Source organism: Miscanthus floridulus, chromosome 1, assembly GCF_019320115.1.
Source record: "Miscanthus floridulus cultivar M001 chromosome 1, ASM1932011v1, whole genome shotgun sequence".
NCBI lineage: Eukaryota > Viridiplantae > Streptophyta > Magnoliopsida > Poales > Poaceae > Miscanthus > Miscanthus floridulus.
Window position 1 is genome coordinate 185640749 of NC_089580.1, and position 19734 is coordinate 185660482.

Consider the following 19734-nt stretch of genomic DNA (forward strand, 5'->3'; position numbering starts at 1 on the left):
AGCTCGTATAGTAAAAAAAATTATTGTAGCTGAGGATAAAATGTGCACAAACGCTAGTGGCAGTAGCTAGCATTACAAATCGTATCATCATTCATGAATGAGCAACATAATGATATATCCAGTTTGATTTCAACACCATATACTGCCTGCAGATTACTGCAACTTGTTCCATGTTGCCGTAATGCAACTGAATACAACTGTGCAACTGTTTTATTCGATTTTTCATACACCATCAGCCCAAGTAAATTTTGGTCAGATAGTACAGACAAACAGCATCAGCCTCTTGTGCCGTCCGCATGGAATTAGCTTGGGGCATGTCAGACGTCACCAGTCTCCAATGGTTAGAGGAAATCTCAACGGGAGTGAGTCAGCAGGTGCCTCCAGAGTCACCTGAAAGGAATATATGAGTTTTTACTAATTGATGTCTTTTAGATGGATTTAAAGTGACTGTTGGTATTTCGACGGACAAATACTATTGTTTTTTACTTGCTATAAGAATGAGGGCACATCAATGTTGATGAACTGTGACATAATTTAGCAGAAGCTATTCTTTGTAATCTCACAGATTCTTTGTGAAAGTGAGATTAAGTATCGAGTCAAGTCCATACCTCCTTAAACACCGCACTGTATGAAGCATCCTTGAAGCCCTGTGTCCAAACCAAAGAAATATAATTCTGATCAAGCAAACTAGCGACCAAACGAGAATATGACAAAAGAGGGTGCTCACCAACTTTCTGAAGAGCTTAAGGGATGCCGTATTTGATTCACTAATTTTTGCCCTGAATGTGTGAATTCCATATTTCTCTACAGCAAACGCCATCATCAGCAAGATTGCTTCTTGACCAATTCCCTTCCCACGGCTGCAACAAGAAAAAGTAAAAGTTTTAGTTAGCACGATCAGACAGTACCTCCTTCTCATGGCAAAACATCCCCTTTTTATCCTTAGTTCAGCATCTACTTTACTTTCATGTGACATGTAATTATTGCTTCAACTACTTTGTCACTAGATAAAAACAAGATCCTGACAGAAAAAAGGGACCATGAGCCAAGGAGCAAATGGGTAGAGAACAGATTCATGCGATAAGTAGATTTTGTCTGTCTTGCAGTACAGCAGTACACAATCAGTTGCCAAGAGATAGCATAATCGCACTGGATTATCACGTAGTTGAAGGTTAATAAACTATGCTATGCTACTGATGTGGTTAGTGAAGCAACTGACAATGGAAAGTTAAAAGGACTAATAAATTAGCTGCAACAATTTGTTTGATCTCTCAACAAAAATATTCAGGTAACAAATATCCAAGTAAGATGTCCACATTGGATTATTAAAGGGCGTACCCAGTGCAGAGAGCTCCCGCTCTGTGCGGGGTCTGGGGAAGGGTGTTAGTGGCAAGCTTTACCCTCGCCTGTGCAATGCGAGGAGACCGCGACTCGAACCCGGGACCTTCCGGTCACAGGCGGTAAGACTCTACCGCTTGCACCAGGCCCGCCCTTCTCCACATTGGATTATTAAAGCCAAATAAAAATGTGTGCAAACAATGCAAATGCAGAGAAGATGTCAAAGATGATAAAAACAGTGACATGATTAGTTTTTTTTTTTTTTGATAGGACATGATTAGTAATTTAGTATTATAGGGAAGGTACCTCTTATGTTCAGCTATCATGATCTCTATCTCCGCGATCTGCATATCATCAGAGTCATTCATATATATGTTCACATCACCAACCATAGCTGCAATGGATAAGGTAGATATCAATGTTAGCACAAAAACGCAAGTGGCAATCAATGAATCAAAACTAGAGTACTAAATACAAATAAGATTTAGCTGTTGAAATGGGAACTTAACAAACCAAAGCTACAAGAAACTTCGATTTCCAATTGTCATTCTACTAGATTCAGAGTACCCTACTTGGATTGTGTATGTAAGACATAATCTATTGCTGACCTCTTACTCTTTGTTTGCTGCACAACAGATTTGGCAATAGGTCATTCTCTGCTGTCTTAGTTGTGAACACGGGAGGCCTCAAGCATCAAGATGAGCCACCACTCTGCCTCCTCTGAAGGTTATTGTCTATGTCTGCTACTCTGCTGTTGTGTGTTGCCTGTTGCCACCAATTTGTGACACATTTGTGTGGCTGTGCCACTCTGCAGAGGATGCTCGACGGCGTGCGGTTGTTGAGGTAATTCTACCTGAGAATGAAGCTGTCTCAGGAGGGGTTGCCTCAGCGTCGTCAGCTGCTCCAACTGGAGCATCTCTGATAGTTCAAGCGTTAGCTAAATTGCCGCCAGATCTTGCTGCCATGGCTGAAGATAAGAAGAGGAAGGCAAAATCATCAGATCCTGGATGGAAATATGGGTTTTGGCCAGACATAGGGAAGAAAGAGTTCACCCAATGTATTTTCTACAATAAGGTTGTCCCTGCAGGCATTAAAAGGTTCAAGCAACACCTTGCTGGGGGCTATTCTGATGCAGTGAAATGTGGTGAAACACCTGAACTAGTTAGGCGTGAGATGAATGGTTACTTGGTCACAAGGTCAAGGACTCAGGTTCAGGTACCTGCGGACACAGGGGTGGAGAAAGAAACAGAAGAAGAAACATATCAAGGTGGAGGTGGTGCTTCTGCTGCTGCTGAAAATGAACCAAATGCTGGGACAAAGTCAAAGCAAGTTCCAAGTTCTGGGACAAAATCAAAGCAAGCGAAAAAGATAGCTCAAGCATCAATCACGAACTTTGTGGTTTCTGCTCCACCAAAACCTCAAACACAGAAGCATTCCAAGTCAGTGAGTTCTTTGCTTTGCAAGAGTCCAGAAGAAAAGATGTCACAGCCCACTCTTGAGTACTCCACAAAGAGCAAGGAAGCAAAGCAAATTGTAGATGACCATGTGGCTGATTTTTTTTATGAGAATGGAATATCATTGAATGCTATTAACTCAAGAAGCTGGGAGATTATGCTTGAGTTCATTGGGCAATATGGTCCTGGGTATCGCCCACCTTCATACCATGAGATTAGGAATCCACTACTTGATAGGGCAGTGAACAAGACAGAGGAGCTAAGAAAGAAGCATGAGGACGCTTGGAAGGAATATGGCTGCACAATTGTGTCAGATGGATGGACTGACACTAGCCACCGTCATCTCATCAACTTTCTTGCGAATAGCCCAGCTGGAACATTCTTCTTAGGTTCAGTTGACGCTTCAAGTGAGATAGCCAATGCTTCTATGTTAGCAGACTTGTTAGAGAAACAAATTGACAAGGTTGAGAAGGAGTATGTGGTGCAAATTGTCACAGATAATGGATCAAACTACAAGGCTGCTGAAAGAATTCTTATGGAGAGGATCCCAACTTTGTTTTGGACACCATGTGCTGCCCACTGTTTGGATTTGATGATGGAGGACATTGGGAAGATACCTGAGTTCAGCTCTTACATTAATTCGGCTAAGAAGGTGTGTAGGTTTCTCTACAAGCATGGGAGGATTCTGGATCTTATGCGAGAGAAGATTGGTGGTGATCTTGTTCTACTTCCTATCTCACATTAGCAAGCATGCATAAGAACAAATAGGGGCTGAGGAGTTTGTTTGTGAGTGAGGAATGGCATTCCAACAGCTTGTCAAAAAGTGCTAAAGGGCGGCAGGCTGAGAACACAATCCTTTCCATACCATTTTGGACAAAAGTGGAGTACTGTATAAAAGCAACACAACCCCTTCTCATTGCTATGAGGATAGCAGATGGTGATGAAACACCAGCAGCTCCTGAGATAATGGCAGCAATGGATGTTGCAAAGAAGACCATCAAGGAAACTTTGCGAGACAAATCATCATTACTGAATGATGTAATGGAATGCTATGACAAGAGATGGGAGAACCAGATGGAGCAAAAACTATATGGAGCAGCCCTCTTCTTGAATCCTGGAAAGTACTTTGCCATAAAGGAAAAGGATAGGAGACAAGCTACAAAGCTAAGGTGCATGTTTAATGACATTATATGGAAGATGGTGCCTGATGAGAGTGAAGCGAGGAAAATAAGCAAGCAAGCTGATGATTATGACAGGACTGAGGGTGAATGTTTCTCAAAGAGATTAGCAATAGTAGAGAGAAATAGCAAAAATCCTAGTAAGTAATGAGCAGTTCAGCAGTCAACACTTTCTTTTAATTAAGCTATAATTCTCTATGTGATGAGCTACTGATTATATTATTGTTTTGCTTGTAATCTACAACTACAGTTCTATGGTGGGATGCTTTTGGTGGCCCTGCATTCAAGCTACAGAGTTTAGCAAAACGAATTGTAAGCCTCTGCTGTTCAGCGTCCGGTTGTGAGCGCAACTAGAGCGCTTTTGCTCATGTAAGTGCAATTTCTATGGCTGCAGGTGCATACTAATGCATTCTTATATGCTGCAGCCATCTAATGAATTTGCTCCTATTTTCTATGGTTGCAGGTGCATACTAAACCTTAGATAGGAGTGCTTGGAAAACAGTTATTCACGTGCCTGAACCTTGATTACTTCTGCTGGGTTTCAACTCTAGCCTACCCCAACTTGTTTGTGACTTAAAGGCTTTGTTGTTGTTGTTGTTGTTGCAGGTGCATACTAAAAAGAGGAACCGTTTGGAGCACATTAGGTTGAATAAGTTGGTATTTGTTAGCTACAACCGTAAGATGGCATTCAGGTTTCAAAAAATTTGTGAGCTCGGTTCCAAAGGCAAGAAATCCAACCCATTGCTGCTAGAAGAGTTTCAATGGGAAAATGAGTGGGTAGACATCAACTGTGACCCAGTTCATGCTTTGAAAACATTGGTAAGACATCAGATATATATATGCATAGCTATCTTGTTCCACCCGTGACTGTTGTGCTAACTTTTAGATGTACAGTCTAGGTAATGAATCTTATGAGAATTTTTTTCTAATCCCCTGATGTGGAGTTGTACCATTGTTTTTAATATACTGAAAGTAGTAGTCTCAGTGTGAAGTTTGGACTTGGGATGACAGCTCTGGTCTTTGAAACGATTAAACGATCATCTCTAGATACAAAACCACAAATTAATAGATGTACTGGTCTGTCAGCTGTAGCCGACACTTCCTATGGATAAGCTGCAGACACCAATGCAGCAGCCAACGGCTCTGCATAGGTGCAGATCAATGTAGGAGCTCTAATCTTGCTCCATTTTTTCCTACAAGAAGGAATTCTTAATCATTCTGGAAGGAAAAGAAATAAATTTCAAATTAATGGGTGCTGATTCTTGTTGTGCTTCATATGAGACCAGTGGTTAAATTGTGTTTAACTTTTTTGTAATATTTAAAAATATATATGTTATCTTTCATATTCATACTTTTCAACTAACTAATGGTTACCGTATGACTCCTGGATAACTAAATACTCCAAAAGGTACACTACAGGCCATTGTGGGTTAATTCAATAGAAAATAGTGGCTCTCCTGCAGCATTGGGTGACAAGACAAACACTACTAATGGAGGTAAACAAAATAAATCATCCTTTTACTATACACATTTCTAGCAGAACTCTCTACATATTAGACCCTCATCCTTTACCTGATGAATTCAAGATTCAACCACTAAGAAAATGTACAGCCATAATTCAACGGGTTTCTACTGTCCTAAATAAAGTCATGGAAGTATCATGCCCTTGGTGGAAAGATGATTTAATCCACTTTGACCATAGAGTTGCAGATGCTGGCCAATTTGACTTAAAGTGGTAACTACTTTTGCAATGGAACCTCCTCCTTTTATATTTTACTATATATATACAATAGTAACAATTTAATGCTTTCTTAGGAAGTCATCTGGTTATAATGTTCTACTTGCCATGTGTGGGTGGAATGGCAAAAGGATAGGAACACCCATTTCCACTGTGAGTATTCTTCTTTGTACATAATTTCCTTTTTTATCACCTACTTACATTTTAACTAGATATGTGTATAAAAATCTGGTAGGATGCATATGAAGTGAGCAAGCACATCTTGCTACAATTGCTCACATACACGGGGAACCAAAACCAGGCCAACATACCTGAAGGTGTACGAGATTATCTTCGACGTTATATTAGTCTCACAAACAAAAAACAATGAATTGTCGCTTACTTTTCCTCTGTCTTGGTGAAGTCAATAACATTGTACTGGTTTTCTTTATTTCAAATAAATTAGTTTGAATTATTTGTTTTAATGTTAATTATTTGTGATGGAATGAGATTTTACATATATTTTATTTGTGTAGTTGTATGTCATGAGATGTTTTGTAAACCCGTAGCAACATGAATTTAGTTTAATATAATAGTCATTTTGTGCACTTTGAATAGATGATGGACATGAATTTAGTTTAATATAATAGTCATTTTGTGTATTTTCATTGGTCAAACAAGTTCAAATATATATGGATTGAGCAATGTTTATCTGACATATTTGATTGCTTCATTTAGTTTGTAACATCGGAGACTTCTTGCCGATATAAAACATTATTTTAGCCATATCACGGAAAGGTCTATATAGTAGAGTTTGTGAGCCTGCGGTGCCGTGCTCTTAGTGACTGTTAATTTCATAAACTTTGCTTTTTGGATTAAATGTCAGTTTAATGTCTTACAGTATTGTTATCTTATCATACGATCCGTGTATTTTTAGTACAAAAATTTAGTTGTCCCGTAGCAACGCACGGGCACGCTACCTAGTTAGGGGAAGAATTGTAAGACATAATCTGCTGCTGACCTCTCACTCTTTGTTTGCTGCACAACAGATTTGGCAATAGGTCATTCTCTGCTGTCCTAGTTGCTGTAGCAGTAGGGCAATAGGCCACCACTGGTACATTAGTTGGTAGCTAATACATCAGCCATGTCTTGGTAGTGGGCTAAGGTAGGAATTGTACTGCTAGTACTAGGAGTAGTTGGGGCTGTACTCAGCCATGCTCATGTGTACCTTATAGTTGGTATATGAGTTGTATATACTCTACCTCTATGCAATGAAAACAGGCAATTCAGTTGCCACAAACCAAAAGAACAGAGCTCTGGCCAACGCTGGTGCTTGTGCTTGTGCTCACCCCTTCTTTTACCTCTAGCCATAGTGAGTGAGTGAGTGTGCTGATAAGCTTACTGCTTGACTGTGCACGGCAGCGAGGGATCAACAGTGTACCGATATCCATGTCACATGCCATATTGTTGTCGTTGGGATCAAAAGAAATAAAGACTGTCATGTCCATGATAAATAAAAAAAAGGCAGGATCACTAGCATATTGTGTTCGAAAGATTTCAATCTACAGATGAACAATCATCCTAGCAAAATCATATATCAAAACATGCATACATTTTTAGTGAAAAACTCTGTAAATTCATTAGGGTTATGCTCTCTGCCGATTACAGAAGAACAAATGTATATAAGTCAGCACGAATTTAGGTTATATATTACCAAGGCATGATTTTCGTGATCCCTTACAAAATTGACAAAAGTCACAATCAACAGATAGCTAATGGGCAGAACAGAGAAATGAACCTTCAGCATGCGGGTTGCCTGGCACGAACTCTCCCTCTATCAACTCCTTGTCCAAGACTATGAAAGTGTGCTCTGCAAACAAACAAGCAAGCAAAAAGGAATTCGACTGAATCAATCACAACAGCTCAGAACTAAATCGAGGCAAACCGGAAGGATGGGGTGCGGTGCGGAACTTAGGGGGTCGAGGGTCCATGAGCGGTGAACCTCGAACTCCTGCGAGAGGGAGAGGGGCTCCGACGCGGTGGCCTCCAGCAGCGCCGGGTCCTGCATCCAGTCGTGGTACCGCGGCACGTGCTCCCGCATGTACGGCACCATCAGCGCACGCTCCCCAAGCACGTACCAGCTGCCCTTCCCGCCGCTCACATCCTCTGCTTCCATGATGGCGGCCGCCGCCGACGGTGCTGCCTCGGACGCCTCCATTGAATCAGGGATCCAATTCGGCAGTCGACACCTGGAGTGTGAGATATGAGGCGGTTAAAGCCGGCTCAATCCCACACTCGGAGAGAGACGAAGACGGAGAGTCCCCGTGCGGGCGGACGTCGACGGGGCCGCGGCTCCCACGCGGGCAGACGTGACGGGGTCGCGGCTCTTGCGCGGCGGCCGGCGGCTGAGGGAGCGGCGGGGGTGGGCGCCTGGGCAGCCCTGGGAGCAGAGGAGCGGCGTCGGCGAGCGGCGGCCTAGTGCCGAGCGGTAGCGCTGAAGCGGAATAGATGCGTCGGCCCGTCGGGCCTTGTGTTGTTCTCAGTTCTCACCTGAGGTCTTTCGGCCTCCAGGGCCTGTCTCGCCAACTGGAATGTAAATGAGAAATGTCCCGCCCTTCCCTAAAAAAAAAATGAGAAATGTCCCGCCCAATTTGGGTCGCATCTATCCCTGGCCTTTTGGGGAGCCAATCCACCCGCACCATCCTTCCAAACCTAAAGCCCTAAACACACAGACCCCCAAATCTCCCACCCAACTTCTCATCTCTCCGGCCAATCTGCCTGCCCGCCGGCGGTTCCCCGGCAGGCCATCCCAATCCACTGCGGCGAGAAATGCGAGCCTCCAACGGCCGCCGCCTGCACGATCCGAAGCCCCCTTCATTACTTCCCCTCCCCTTAGCCCCGCGCACCACAACGCCGCCCCCCTCCTCGCCGCCGCACGCCATCCCGCCGCTCAACTTCCGCTACCTCAGCACCTGTCCGCGCTGGTCTGCCTGGGTCGCCGGCGCACTCCGCAACTCCGTGTTCACGCCCATCCTCGCCTCGTCCGCCATCTCCGGCGCCGTCGCCGCCTCCACCGCCGCCGTCTCCCCCGACCGCGCGGCCCTCTCCACTCTGCTCTCGCTCTGGGACCCGGGTACCCACGCATTCCGTCTCCCAGCGGACCCCGCCACCTTCACGCCCGAGGATGCGCTCGTCCTTGCTGGTCTGCCCCCCGCCGGCGCGCCGCTGGACCGGCCCCTCACGCCAGAGGAGGATGACCTCCGCGTCCGCCTCGTCGTCGAGAGGGAGAAGATCAAGGAGCTCCACCCCGTCGCCCGTGCCACGCGCCGCGTGTCGGCGGAGGTATGGCTCGAGTGGTTCGACGGCGGTGGCATACGCCCGGGCGAGGACGATGAGCTGCGGCGGCTTGGGTTCCTCGCCTACTGGCTCGCCTTTTTTGTCACGCCAAGGCTGCGGTCGAGGGGTGGCGAGCTGCCGGAGCGCGCCTTGGCACTTGCTGCGAGGCTTAGTCTTGGTGAGCGCATTGCCCTTGGCCAGTCGATGGTGGCAAATCTATATGCGGAAATGGATAAGATTGTTACTTGCGCTGTGGCCAATGGGGTGTCTGGCCGTCTAGATATCTGTGTGCCGCTCTGGATGCTGTAGGTGTGGATGTGGGAGCGCTACAAGAGGCTGTGCCCGCCGGAGCTGAAGGCGCCGCAGTTCCCCGTTTCCAATGTCAGGGTATTGTATTGGAGCCGGAGGAAGAAGACGAGCACATCCGAGGAGGCTCTAAAGATTTTGTGGGACGAAGTATGCTTTGAGTGGAGGCCCTATAGGTACAACTCCCTGAACTGGATGGATCCCAAGTGGTTCAATATGCACACCATTTTAGTGACCTGTCATGGTAAAGATAAGCCAGAGTGGTTGCTGGATTACATTGCTGTTATCAGTCAAACAATGTTGACTGGGTTTCATAGTGATGACACGGACAATTCAGTACTGTACAATCCACAGCTTGTTGCCAGACAGTTTGGTTATGATCAGGCTGCTCCTGTGTCTATTGCCAGGGAAATTGACTTTGTGGAAACTGAGTTGTGGATACCAAGTATCAGTAGATATGGAATGCCTGGTGAAGATTATGTTGCATGGTGCAGCAGTGGGCGGTTCTACAAGCATCAAGATGATGATCAATATGGTTGCTCGGTGTTACGAGATCGTGAAAATGGGGCTACTTCGTCGCAACTGAATGTAAGTGAGAAATGTGATGCAGTGCCAGCACTTGATCAATTTCTTACACAAGTCACTACGAGAGACCAGAGCAATTACATTGTAGAAGAGCAGCTGGGGAAAATGGATAATGGAAGTCATGAGAATGAAACAAAGGTGATTGTCTGTGGCCTTGCTGCTTGTGTTAAGGACAGCAGAACTACTTCAATGAAACGGAAGGAGAAGAAACACAGAGATAAATTTGCTGAAGATGGAGGTAATAATTAGAAGAAAAGCAAAGTAGAAAGTAACACGGAAAGGAGTCCATTGCAATTGGAAGGTCAGAAGTATTCTTCGCTGCAAGAAGATCTAAATTCTGATTCTAATAAATGTGACGAGTTGGCACAAGTTGACAGCGATGATGAATGTATTGTTCTCGAACAGCCCAAGAATAAATGTGAAGTAATAAACCTGGATGATGAGGAGGAACAGAGTGCCCCTAATCCAGAACATCATAACATGCAACTTGTCCTAGAACTGGAAGAGTATGTTCACTCCGGGCTTCTCTCGCAATGGGAGGAAAGCTCGGATGAAGATGATGTAAGTGGAAGCAAGCGAGAAACCCTGAAGAAAAGCAACAATGACCCCTATGCTGAAGCAGCCATGAGGGAGTACCCTCTGTTCTTTGAGTTCATTCCTCAAAAACCACATTACAGAGGCTTCGTGAACTATGATGAAACTTTAGGAGATCTACCTTACAGTGGATTATGGTTTTTGCTAATTGGCTTGGCTAAGGAGGTGCTCAAGACGTCATGTGATACCACTGTTCGCCTAAACGGTTGTTTAGCCCGTTTAAACACCGTGTAAACGCTACACGGTGGTGCGCCGTTTCCGTTTAATCACCCGTTTACCCCGTTTAATTGGCCGTTTAGCCCGTTTAATGGGACGTTTTGCCCGAATAATGGCTAAACGGTTGGTGGCCGACTGTTTACCGTTTAGCGTTTAGGAAAACACTGTGTGATACAGATGCTTCTGAAATTACATATCTGATGAAGAAAGCCCAGCATTTAGAGCAACTGGGTTTCAACATGAATCATCTCATTGCCCGCTTAAAGGAGCCACAAATCAGGCTGAGGAAGCTTCAAGATTCTAGAGCAAGGCTTGAGCATGCTCGTGAGAAAGAGGAGGGCAACGTAGTTGAATCTCTTTCAAGTCATCTGAATAAACTGAAAGGCAACATAAAAACGATGGAGAGGCATCTGGATGGAAAGAAGCAAGCTTTCATTTCAAATGTACATGATAAATTGAATGAAGGAATTAATCTTGTCAGTTTGGAAAAGGAAGTAGAAACTGCTGAAAAATATTGTCAGACAATGAAGGATGAAGTAGCTGCAATGAGAATGAGGTACTCAGATTCTGGAGTTTAGATTGTTCCAGTGTCGACTATCTTCATTTAAGAAGTTACTTTCTTCCTGAGATAGAGCTTGCTTGATATCTGTCTGTATCATCAAGCAGGCTGATCGATAGAATATAACCATCTTACTTTCCAGAGAAGTGTGATACAGTTACTAATCACATTTCGAAAGCTTATATCCCAGTTATATTTGTCTGGTATGTTCTTGTCACTTTAAAACAAACATAGGTGATGAACAGGTAACTACCAGTTGCTAAAAGGTATTAATAAATATAGCACTCAAACAACTCTTTAACAGAAAAATAATCCATTTTGTCCACATCAGATCAGAATCCAAATACTCCCTCTGATTCCAAATTTGGGTCGTTTTAGGATTCTGTCTGCTCAAAATATTTTAACTTGGACTACCAATATATGGAAATTACTTCACAATGCATCGTTGATGTTACCATATTCAATATTCATCATGGAAAAATATTTTCGTGGTATATATTTTCACTATTCAGAATGGTATATTTTAACAAAAAAAACAAGCCAAAGTGTTAATTGGAGATCGTGTCAATGTCTTAACTCCTAAATGACCTACACTGTGAATCAGAGGTAGTATAATCTGTATATACTACAAAACATAGTGGCTCCACTCTCCGGGATCTATTGTCTGTTCCACTCGCCCCCGCGCCCTCCCTCACCTGTTCCTCCTTTCCATCCCAAGATTTGCTCAATTCCACCTGCAAATCCCAGCGCCTGTGACCCTTCTTTCCTCCCTTCCCTCTCTAGATCGCTTCTTTTTTTCCCCTCTCACAGCCACACGCGCGTAACGGTGGCCTCCTCCATCCATGCAGCTGTCGGGACCGTGTTGCCCGTTGCCCACCTGTCCTACCGGCGTCCTCTGTTCAGACGCCACCAGGTACGCCCCCCTGATCCCCATCCTCACCTTCATGCCGTCAGTTTTTTCATGTCCTTACACTAACTGCGGCCTCATGTAGGCTTTCTGCGTGCTCCTGGATAAGCAATTGCAGTTTGGAAGGATAAGGGGATGTCCTACCAAAAAGGAAAAACGCACAGGCAAGGACACTTGTTCAGGCTGAGATCACAAAACTTCAGAAACTTCTCAGGATACTTGTTCAGGCATGCAGAACGTAATTTGCATTCTTCTGTGCAAATATGAAGCATGAACTTGGTACATCTACTGCAAGCAATACTGCAATAGCTCATTTGAACAGCAGACGCAGAGAACAAATGCGGCCCAAAAAGAAACAGAAAGAAAGACAGCACACTGATTTTTGGGTAATGCTAATTGAATCAATATTTTTTAAAAATGTAATCTTGGTGTAACTTTGTTATTAGTTTTGTAAAGTAATTGCAGCAGTTGGTGCTCCATTTTGGTATATCTATCCAATGTACTTGAGTAGAGTGGCTGAGATATGCCTTTGCACTAACCTCTATTTTCCTTTCTTAGTAATTTGACCGTCAGTTTGCAAATCTTTCTCTAAACAGAGTTTGCTGCGTCTGAAATAAACATATGTGCTCTGTTGCAGGAAGGAGGATAAACTTGTTGATTCAGTTTTGTAGCCGGTAATGAATGAGTCAAAAAGCAAATGTACATCCTCCTGATATAGTCATTATCAGGTACCAGTCCCTCCTGGTAAGGCTTGCAATCTTTCGTGGATTATGAACCAAGATCTCCTTTGATGATATCTACTTCCAATTGTTCATACTCTACGTTGTGTGCGTGTTGAATTTCTGATTTTTAATACTTCATATATATATATATATATATATATATGAAGTTTCTTCGTTTCCCTTGCGAAATGATAGAACCTGTTGTATGGTGGATTCATTGCTTCTCACTATATTCTCACAGTATTGCATATCAAAATTTCTTTAAATATGTGCAGGAGTAAATGTCGTATTGTAGCTTTATAATTATATTTGAGCAATCACTTTCAAATGCGAAGGAGAATGCCATATTGTAGCTTTATAAACATATTTGAGCAACCCTTTGTTAAGTTTGTGCTGGTCACTGTTATACCTTTCAATGTAGCTCTGGAGTTGTGCTAGCTTCCCTTCATGGATTAAAATTAAAAATTGAAGTATGTTGATACATTGATCAATGGATTGGCACTTATTAAGTGAACTGTTCAGGAATGCATTGATACATTCAGAATTATCATTTTAAGGTGCTTGGAGTTTGCAACGAATGAATTCTCAAAAAAAAAAGTTTGCAACGAATGACTATGCAGGAAAAAAAAATGTACATCCTCCTATCAAATGAAAATGTATACCCTCGCCGTGTTGTGTAGACTGTCATTCTTCCATCTGCTCCCAGTTATTATCAGGCAACTGGTCCCTCCTGGCAAGGCCGGCAATCTTTCGTGAACCAAGATCTCCTTTGATGATATCTACTTCCAATTGTTAATTGCATTGCATGTTACCGGTTTTCTAATATCTGAAGCTAATTTCTTCTTGGCGAAAGGGCGTTGCCGTTTCCCTTGTGAAATGAATGATAGAACCTGTTGTATGGTGGAATCATTGCTTCTCACTGTATTCATTAACGTTCTCACATTGCATAGGATATGGCCTTCATAAACATAGAACATGTGGCACCTGCGTATCTACTGGTAGTCTATATAAAATACAAACGCTTTTTTCCTGAAAACTTGTACCGAATTTTATACTCCATGCACCCATGTTACTTTCTTCACGAATTCAGCACTTTCCCAACCGAAATCCCACGATCTCCTAGCCGTGCCTTTGAAGCCAACCTTTGAAGCCAACAATTACGAGGACCATCATAGCCACGCATGAACACGAGTCTCAAGCTGGAAACAAAATATTCTCCGAATCCATCGCATCACATCTCATCACCCTCACCACTCCGCTGCGGCCACCAAACCTTCCATTTAACAAGTGCATGCACGCAATCATTGCCGAGTTCTCCACAGCTGATCACTACTACACCCAAATTAAAGGTGTGTCAAGCATCATGTATATATTAATTAAACTGTATATCGATGACTAGCAGCATTGTGCCATTGTCACTGTTCAGATAACCACTACTTCAATTTGCAACAACTATTCATCAGCCTGTTCGTTTGGTCGTATTTGACTTATAAGTCATGGCTTATCAGCCAACGAATAATATTTTTCTCTCACATCAAATTAGCCAACATTACTTTCAGCCATGACTTATAAGTCAAACAAGCTCAAACGACCTCTTTGCCCAGGATGGAGCCAAGCTGGGGTCGGCACCACACATCACAGGACGCGCGCTTGTAGTGTACTATAGCCTTCTTTTTGGAGCCTTTCGTTCCTTGCCTTCAAAGCGAAGAAGCCATCGAAACAAAAGGCGACCAACGGACGCACATCTCACAGCCATCATCACACTCACACCCCGGAACTCCCCACTAAAACCCCACTTACGCGCGCAAACAAAACCACACTAAGCACACACCACTCACCTCACGGCACACTAGCTCGTGCCGTCGTGGGTGTGGTCGTGTGGCCAAGCCTGCTCGCGCCACTCGAGTACTCGACACAGCTGCGCAGCAATGTGGCAGACGCGCTGCTTGCTGCTCGTCGCGGTGGTCGCCGCCGCCGCCCTCCCCGACGGAGCGTGGGCCGCCGCTGCGGGGCGGTGCACAACGTCCACGCCCATCAAGACGTACGACAAGTGCATCGCCCTGCCGACGCAGGGCGCCACGCTGGCGTGGACCTACGACGCGCGGAACGCGACGCTGGACGCGGCGTTCACGAGCTCCTTCATCTCGCCGTCGGGCTGGGTGGCCTGGGGCGTGAACGCGGACGCGCCGGCGATGACGGGGGCGCGCGTGCTCGCCGCCTTCTCCGACCCGTCCACGGGCGCGCTCCTGGCGCTGCCGTTCCTCCTCTCCCCCGACGTGAAGCTGCAGGCGTCGCCACTCGTGTCCCGGCCGCTGGACATCCCGCTGCTGGCGTCCTCCGCGTCGCTCGTCTCACCCGCGCGCACCGTCCGCGACGGCGCCAGGGTGACCGTGGCGGCCACCATCCGGCTGTCGCCGAACCGCACCAGGGTGCACTTCGTGTGGAACCGGGGCCTGTACGTGCAGGGCTACTCCCCGACCATCCACCCCATGGACGCCTCCGACCTGGCGTCGCACGCCACCGTGGACATCCTCACCACGGCCACCGAGGCATCGCCCATCGCCTCCACCGCGCTGCAGTGGCTGCACGGCTCCCTGAACGCGCTCTCGTGGGGGCTCCTCCTCCCCGTCGGCGCGGCGGTGGCGCGGTACCTGCGGCCGTGCGCGTCCACGGGGCCCGCGTGGTTCTACGCGCACGCGGCAATGCAGGCGACGGGGTACACCCTGGGCGCCGCCGGCTTCGCGCTGGGCCTGGTCATGGGCTCCGCGTCGCCCGGCGTCACGTACAAGCTGCACCGCGGGCTGGGCATCGCGGCGGCCACGGCGGGGAGCCTGCAGACGCTGGCCATGTTCTTCCGGCCCAAGACCACCAACCGGTACCGCAAGTACTGGAAGTCGTACCACCACCTGGTCGGGTACGGCTGCGTCGTCGTCGGGGTGGTCAACGTCTTCCAGGGCTTCGAGGTCATGGGGCTCGGCGCCTCCTACTGGAAGCTCGGCTACTGCCTGGCGCTCGCCACGCTGATGGGTGCCTGCGTCGCGCTGGAGGTGAACGCGTGGGTGGTCTTCTGCCGGAGGCAGCAGGAGGAGAAGCTCATGAGGAGGGAGGTGGAGGACGTCGTCGTCAAGGACAGGGCAGCTGCCTTCTAGTGCTTGCCTGGCATTATTGCTACCCTCAGGCGGTCCGACCTCCGCTCCGCTGCCAGGACATGCAGGAGGTTTTGGCCGACGGGGAGCCGGGGCCGGTGGGAGCGACGTCTCGAGGATGCGAGCACGCTCACAGCCACAGTGGGGGTGCATTTACTGGCAAGACAAAGTGGCACGGCGTGCTCTATTTTGAAGGATGATAAGAGTGTGATTTTTTCAGACCTTCTCAATATATATACAGTAGACAAGTAGCACGATTGGCTTCCACCAGTTTACCCAACGAAATATATATGCATGGTAAAGTTGTATGTTGGATTATAGCGCTTCCTGTAGAAAAAAACGTATTTGATCATTTGCGTGTAAACAAGAGGACTCTGCTTTTGCCGGTAATCCGATGATCTCAGAAGTTCCTAGTTCCACGAAGTCAACGTCTTGAATCAAAACGCCGGCCATGAGCCCATGACCACGAGGATGCCTGGTCTGCGTGAGCGCGCACATGATCGGTTAGCACCAGCGGGCCGCTTGCGAGTTCTGTGCACGGATTGGAAGGGTGCTCGAAGCGGCCTGCTCGAGCCACTCGCCCGCCCGGGTTGCCGCGGCGTACATACAGCGTTGAAGGGGGAGCGGGTCGTACGCATCGATGTCCTCATTTCGAGTTTCGGCGATTGATGAGCAAAAAGGTACGTGGCTAACTTTACTGTGCAGGATTCTTGATAACAAATAATTAGTTACATTGAAACCACGTGGTTATCTTGGATCCCCGGTGACACTACGCAACGGTCAGACAACTTGGATATGCTTATTACAACGCACAATATGATTCATGGCATTTTGGTGGGGGGTGGATCATATAGCATTATTATGCATCTGTCAATCAACTTGGACATGCTTAGGGCTCCTTTGGCTCACAGGGTGGGCAACCTAAGGAATGTTTTCTTTCCTAGCCTTTGGTTCATAGTAAAAGCAAAGAAAATGTTCCATAGGATTAGAGTCCTATAACTCCATTCCAGAGGAAACAAAACATGAGGTCAGACTTCATGGAAATTTTCCTGGCGGGAAAGAAAGCGCACGCCCACGCGTGGGTCACGATTTGTACGCGTTCTGTTTTTTGGTTCACGGCTTCTGGTGAGCCACGTGGGCTGTTTTGGGTCTTGCAGAGGCAAACAACAAAAGTCGAAATAAAAAGGGAAGGGTAGCCGAGGCGGTCCTCCGGTTCGCCACCGGGAGTGGCTTCGTCTCCGCCTCGGGCCATATATATAACTTATAGCGATCCTTTAATTGCCATCCAAAAATACCGCTTTCCTTCATTGCCATTCGTTTACGTTCCTGCTTCCCCTGGTTGCCATTCTGTCAAATTTCTGGATCACGGTGTCAAATTCCCTCTCCCCCACTCAATGACATGCGGGCCCACACGATCATCCCCTTCCTCCCACCATCTTCTCACCTTCCCCTCCTTGTGTGGTGGCTATGTGCCCGCCGCAGCGGAGGCTGAGCTCGCCCCGGCGCGCGGCCGTGGCGGCTCAAAGCAACCGGAGTGGAGCTCGTGCTGCGCTCCCTGCCGCGTTCACCGGCGAGGGCAGGGATGGCCCAGCCGGCCAGCCGCAGCCCAGAGCGTGATCTACGCGGGTGAAGGCCGGGCGGCACCGGCGGCGCTGGGAGCTCCTGTGGTCGACGGCGAGGCGCGGCCGCGGATCCGCCTCACCGACTCCTCTTCTCCCCCACGCCCAACACCAGGGAGCCGCCGCCGCTGGTGGGAGTCAGGCAAGTGGCCGGCGCAGGGCGGCGCGAGGCGCGAGGCCACGGGCCCGCGGCGGCCGGTGCGGCGGCTCACGTGGAGACGCGGAGGCGCGCGGAGCCCGGGGCCGCGGCGGCGGCGCACGATTCTTCGGCGCGGGTGGCTGCAGCAGGGCGTGCGGGGACAGCAGGAGTTGGCCACGCGGACGCGGGCTGCAGTCGCCGGATCGCGCGTACAGGCGCAAGATCGCGCAGGCTGGCGCGGAGGCGACGGGCCACGGTGGCCAGCGCGGCGGCACGCAAGGACGCGCAGAGGCGACGCTCGAGGGGAGGTACAAGCTGCAGAAAGGCGACGGCGGGCTCGGCCAGGACGGCACGAGGGGTGGCTGCGCGGTGCTCGCGGCCAGCAGAGGCGGCGCTGGGAGCTCCTGTGGTCGACGGCGAGGCGGCATGCATCTTCCCACGAGCGAGCGTCTACGGACCCACGATGAGGACGCAGACGGTGGTGGCCGCGGCGTCGACGGCGGCGGCCAAGTCCCCTGCAACCGCGGGGTGTCGGACGCGGGTGAGGACACGGGCGGCGGCGGCCGCAACGTCGCCGGCGGTGACTGTGGTGGCTCGGAGCCAGAGTACCTTTTGGCTTTCCACCGGGGAAAGTTCAAGAACCCCTCACAATCACCACGATCGGAGCCAGAGACAATCACCACCCTCCGCTCGACGATCCTCGCTGCTCCAAGCCGTCTAGGTGGCGGCAACTACCAAGAGTAACAAGCGAATCCCGCAGCGAAACATGGACACCAAGTGCCTCTAGATGCAAACACTCAAGCAATACACTTGGATTCTCTCCCAATCTCACAAAGATGATAAATCAATAATGGAGATGAGTGAGAGGGCTTTGACTAAGCTCACAAGGTTGCTATATCAATACAAATGGCCAAGAGAGTGAGCTTGAGTCGGCCATGGAGCTTAAATAGAAGCCCCCACGAAATAGAGTCGTTGTACCCCTTCACTAGGCACAACATGGGGTGACCGGACGCTCCGGTCATATTGACCAGACGCTGGACCTCAGTGTCCGGTCAGGCAATGCGTGCCACGTGTCTCCTCTCTTCAAATATTGATCATCCGATCTCAATGGTCAAGTGACGACCGGACGCAGCAGTTCAAAGTGACCGGACGCTGAACCCTAGCGTTCGGTCCGGTCGTTTCCAGTAAGCATCCAGAGACGACTTTTCACGATCGGACGCGTCCGGTCATACTCGATCGGACACACCCAGCGTCCGGTCACTCCGCGACTCCTCTGTCCACTGCCACATCAGCAGGATCGGATGCACCCTGTCAGCGTTTGGTCACTGAGTGACCCAGCGTCCGGTCAAAGACCGACGCTGCGCGCCCTCTGCTACCACTAACCGGACGCGTCGGTCCAACCGAGACCAGTGTCCGGTCACTTACAGTGACCTCTGTCTTTTCTGTCTAGGACACCAGTGGCACCATCGGACTGTCCACACTCTACGGGCGGACACTCCGCCGGTGAAGTTCCTAACCCTTGCTCAAATGTGCCAACCACCAAGTGTATCACCTTTTGCACATGTGTTAGCATATTTTCAAAAACATTTTCAAGGGTGTTAGCACTCCACTAGATCCTAAATGCATATGCAATGAGTTAGAGCATCTAGTGGCACTTTGATAACCGTATTCCGATACGAGTTTCACCTCTCTTAATAGTACAGCTATCGAACCTAAATGTGATCACACTCTCTAAGTGTCTTGATCACCAAAACAAAATAGCTCCTACTATTTATAACTTTGCCTCGAGCCTTTTGTTTTTCTCTTTCTTCTTTTCAAGTCCAAGCACTTGATCATCACCATGGCATCACCATCATCACATCATGATCTTCATTTGCTTCACCACTTGGAATGTGCTACCTATCTCATGATCACTTGA

The 19734-nt window shown here is 47.8% G+C and overlaps 2 protein-coding genes, 1 long non-coding RNA gene and 2 pseudogenes across 3 annotated transcripts; 4 read left to right on the forward strand and 1 right to left on the reverse strand.

Annotated features, from left to right (window-relative positions):
- Positions 1-30: 30 nt before the first annotated feature.
- LOC136550951 (GCN5-related N-acetyltransferase 9) lies at positions 31-8158 on the reverse strand. The gene is made up of 6 exons (XM_066542536.1): positions 7659-8158; positions 7486-7557; positions 1645-1732; positions 728-860; positions 609-647; positions 31-390 (listed from the first exon to the last, which is right to left on the reverse strand). The coding sequence occupies exons 1-6, from the start codon at positions 7903-7905 to the stop codon at positions 325-327; spliced, it is 645 nt and encodes a 214-aa protein (XP_066398633.1). The 5' UTR covers positions 7906-8158; the 3' UTR covers positions 31-324.
- On the forward strand, positions 2047-4587 carry LOC136510818 (uncharacterized; annotated as a pseudogene).
- Positions 8159-8335: 177 nt separating the features above from the next.
- Positions 8336-11592, forward strand: LOC136550981 (uncharacterized; annotated as a pseudogene).
- A 552-nt stretch (positions 11593-12144) lies between these two features.
- On the forward strand, positions 12145-12945 carry LOC136550987 (uncharacterized). The gene is made up of 3 exons (XR_010782415.1): positions 12145-12196; positions 12276-12576; positions 12828-12945. It is a non-coding gene; the product is annotated as an uncharacterized lncRNA (long non-coding RNA).
- A 1735-nt stretch (positions 12946-14680) lies between these two features.
- LOC136505258 (cytochrome b561 and DOMON domain-containing protein At2g04850) lies at positions 14681-16369 on the forward strand. The gene has a single exon (XM_066500410.1). The coding sequence runs from the start codon at positions 14841-14843 to the stop codon at positions 16059-16061; it is 1221 nt and encodes a 406-aa protein (XP_066356507.1). The 5' UTR covers positions 14681-14840; the 3' UTR covers positions 16062-16369.
- Positions 16370-19734: the final 3365 nt, after the last annotated feature.

Excerpts from the sequence above, each read along its gene's own strand:
- LOC136550951 (XM_066542536.1), bottom strand. The coding sequence starts at position 7,905 with ATGGAGGCGTCCGAGGCAGCACCGTCGGCGGCGGCCGCCATCATGGAA. Across the intron at positions 7,558-7,658 it reads ATGGACCCTCGACCCCCTAA|AGCACACTTTCATAGTCTTG; the intron begins GTTCCGCACCGC and ends GTTTGTTTGCAG. Across the intron at positions 861-1,644 it reads ATGATAGCTGAACATAAGAG|CCGTGGGAAGGGAATTGGTC; the intron begins GTACCTTCCCTA and ends TTCTTGTTGCAG.
- LOC136505258 (XM_066500410.1), top strand. The coding sequence starts at position 14,841 with ATGTGGCAGACGCGCTGCTTGCTGCTCGTCGCGGTGGTCGCCGCCGCC.